The 3,388-nt window shown below is 46.5% G+C and overlaps 1 protein-coding gene and 1 long non-coding RNA gene across 2 annotated transcripts in view; one reads left to right on the forward strand and one right to left on the reverse strand.

Moving 5' to 3' along the window:
* Positions 1–1,727, reverse strand: part of gata6 (GATA binding protein 6) — a 5,489-nt gene extending 3,762 nt beyond the window's left edge. The window contains exons 1-2 of the mRNA XM_014029288.1: positions 1,544–1,727; positions 111–1,035 (exon numbers count right to left, since the gene is read on the reverse strand). Coding sequence (XP_013884742.1) covers positions 111–951 — 841 coding nt within the window. The 5' untranslated portion in view covers positions 952–1,035; positions 1,544–1,727. The remainder of the gene's footprint in view (positions 1–110; positions 1,036–1,543) is intronic.
* The window catches only part of LOC106533083 (uncharacterized), a 3,840-nt gene extending 1,926 nt beyond the window's left edge, over positions 1–1,914 (forward strand). Inside the window, exon 2 of the long non-coding RNA XR_001312190.1 lies at positions 1,615–1,914. This is a non-coding gene — a long non-coding RNA (uncharacterized LOC106533083). The remainder of the gene's footprint in view (positions 1–1,614) is intronic.
* The last annotated feature ends 1,474 nt before the right edge of the window (positions 1,915–3,388 follow it).

Genomic DNA, 3,388 nt, shown 5'->3' on the forward strand with positions numbered 1-3,388 from the left:
TTAAACTTTCTTATCTTAGTTCTCCATAATAAACATTGTGCATTGAATCATTTTTAATGAAGTAAATATAATTCCAACACACTTCCTCAGCTTATAGGAAGTTTTCTTACCTCCGTTCGGTCCTCTAATCAAGGGCGCGCTTCTGCTCTGCAAGGTGTGCAGCATAGTGTTGTCAAAAGCCCCCCCGGTCCAGGGCGAGGGCAACTGGGGGGCGACGTAAGGGGCGTAAGGGCTCGCGTAGGTCCCACTGAGTGGGCGGGAGAGGCCGTACTGGTCCCTGCTGCTCACGTTCAGCGTGTTACTGTAGCCGCTGTCCCTGGCTGTCCCGTTGTTCATGGGGGGGCTGGGGGTGTAGTGGAAGCGGCTGGAGGTGTGCGGGCTCCCGGCGCCGTACGAGGGGCTCTCGGGGGCGGACTGCGACCACACCGAGTGACTGGAGACGGCGTGTCCCGGCTGCGCGGAGCCGCCGGCCTGCAAGTAGGGGAGGCTGGAGATCATGGGGTTGACCCGGGAGCTGGGGACGTACACGGGGGAGTTGGGGTTGGAGTGCATGTACCCCGCCGACGAGGAATCATATCCGCTCTGGCTTTGCGCGGCGGCGATGGCCAGAGTCTGGTACATGTCGGTGGGGTCCACCAGCAGGCCCGCCGCCTTGTGCGCTCCCGCGGACAGGACGAGCTTGCTCCCCTGATCCAAGTCCGTGAACAGCGGGATGTCCTCGGCGGCGCTCAGGCCGCCACCGTGCGCGTGTCCGAAGTGAAGGTAGGAGTGCAGCGATCTGCCGTCCGCGCGCCGGGGGCCCAGCGCGTCCAGGTCGCTTGGAGGCGTCCTGAGCTCCACGGAGGTGTCCCTCCTGCTGTCACCGGCCAGGTAGGTCTGCTCCGCCGGCGACCCTGGGTTGCTGGAAACTTCTCGCTTGACCATGGACCAGCTGTTTTCGCCCAGGTCCATCCAGGAGCGCTTTCCATACACCGGGAGGACGATTTAATAGAAAAAAAAAAGTAGAAAAAAAAAACGAGCAGAGGGCAGTTCACCCTGAAAATAAAGAGAAAGAGATAATCAAGAACTTGTAAAATAAATATTTAAATAACGCGCCAGCTGGTGATTAGTTTATCCTAATTTAATAAACTTCTAAACTAAGAATCCCGACTTGTAAATAKCATCTGTATCTCCAATAAAACACACCCAGCCTGTAGACTTACTCCCATCAAGCTCTTAAGAGGCTCTGGGTCCATCCGTGTCAAATCGCTATCCTCCCACAACACACACTCTCTCTCTCACACACACACAAATATACACACACATACACGCGAAACAGATAGGAAACAAAACGCAATATGTCTCCACAGAGAAAGAGATAACGGTTTGATAAGACCCGAAAAGAGATAAGGACCGAGAGGCAGGCAGCGATAAAACAAAACCCCCCGAAATGATGCGTTCACTGTCCGCTGCGCGCAACGGGCCAGATGTTGAACAGCAGGAGGACAGAGGAGGAGGAGAGGGACATTAAAAACACACAAGAAGCTGCTTTAACGCCACGTACCTGCTAGTTGTGTGCCATAAGGACGCGCAGAAAGGTTTTTTTTTTTTTTTTTCTTTTCTTTTCTCCGGCAGCAGCGCCGCGGCTCGTCTCCTGGAAGGAAAGTGGGAAGCGTCGGTGCGCTCTGACGACGTTTATGGGAGGAGGCGCTTCTGGTGGCCGCGGCCGCAGGATGACGACCAATCATGTTGAGCGCTCGAGCGGCTGGACCCCTCAGGTGGAGGGGGGGGGGGGGTGCCAGCCTCAGAGCTCCTCCAATCAATCACAGGCCTGGGAGCAGAGAGGACAGACGAAACCTGATCGCGTCAAGAAAAGTTGTATTTTTTTGACAAATAAACTACAGAGTTGATTCCGATGTGAGACAGAAAATGGAACTGCTGACTCTGCGCTTTTTAAATCTTATTTCCTGTCTCATACCTTTTGACAATTAGTTTAAATCAAAACATATAAACCAGTAATTAATCTGCTTTTCCTTATGCTGTTTTTGTTTGCGTGTTTATTTTGGCACAGCACAACCAAATTTAATCTATTTATTTTTTATTAAAGTACAACATTCAAGTGCTTTTACTGGCTCCAGGACTTCAAGTGACCTAATTTATAACAGATAAAAACCGTCTTAGAATATATGTATTTATACGATTATTTAATATAAAATATAATTAAAATGTATTTTAAAATTTGAAGTTAGATTTTGTTCACGAACACTTTTCCTTTAATATTCTAAATATAATTAATATCCTGCAATAAGCATATTTATAGTTACATGACCATAAATTAAGTTGATTTATGAAAAACAATAAACATATTTTTAAAATCTATTTTAAACTAATAAAGTAAATGTTTTTAGCTCATATTATAATGACAATATTATGTCCTGATGGTGTTTTTATAGTTTCTCCCTTGTCATATTTTTATATCAAACAGCTCCTGGTTGTTTAGTGATCAATAAACTTCGCAGTTGTAATTAGTTTATTTAAATCCATCAGTAAAGAATGTCTTCATGCGCGCGCTGGATGAACAAAGCCGTCCGCGTTGCTTCTGACCTGACATGATGCGTTCAGTGTCCTGAATATACATCCGACTGATTAAAAAGGCGTCAATTAGATCAGTCACGTCATTTACAGGTGTGCGGTCGCGCGTGCGCAAGGGCTCACGAGCGCCTCGTCACAGCTCACGAGCCATTCAGCAGCATCAGTAAACAAAGACCTTCACAACTTTGTTAGAAAATACTCTGCACTAATCAAGTAACGTTCTCTTAAGTTTTTTTAGGTGTAATATTGAAGTGAAATTATTCATATTATCAGTAAAATATTGTTTAATGCAATCAAATGTTTACAATGTTTAGTGTCATTATTTATTAATAATGCTGAACAAAATAACGTGARAAGTTTGTTAGTCTGCTGATATTTTCATTAATGTGTTGTTTTGTTTTGGTCAAAGTGTCATTTTTACAGCATGTTGTTCTGCGGCTGCAGTGAGTGATGTTGGTCCTGTTGCGCGCGCGGCCTAAACAGACCATTTGTGGGTTAAATATGAGGATCAATCCGCGGGTTGTGTAAAAATATAGTCCCTGATTTAGTTGGAATCAGTCCGGTGTTCGTACCATGTTGGATCCCAGTTATTGGAACACAGGCCGACCCAAGATCTGTCAGTTCCTTAGCAGCTGAACCGGACATGTTTTGGAGACACTTTTTTTTTAATCAGAGGGAGTAACTGAACCAAGAGCTACTGTCTCCCTCCATGATCCCGTGGTCAGCAGGGCAGTTGTCAAGGCGGTGAGAGGATCTAAAACCCTGTTGTTTCTCTCTTTGCTCCTCCACACACACACACACACACACACACACACAC

This window comes from Austrofundulus limnaeus, unplaced genomic scaffold (assembly GCF_001266775.1).
Source record: "Austrofundulus limnaeus strain Quisiro unplaced genomic scaffold, Austrofundulus_limnaeus-1.0 Scaffold6, whole genome shotgun sequence".
In the NCBI taxonomy this organism is placed as follows: domain Eukaryota; kingdom Metazoa; phylum Chordata; class Actinopteri; order Cyprinodontiformes; family Rivulidae; genus Austrofundulus; species Austrofundulus limnaeus.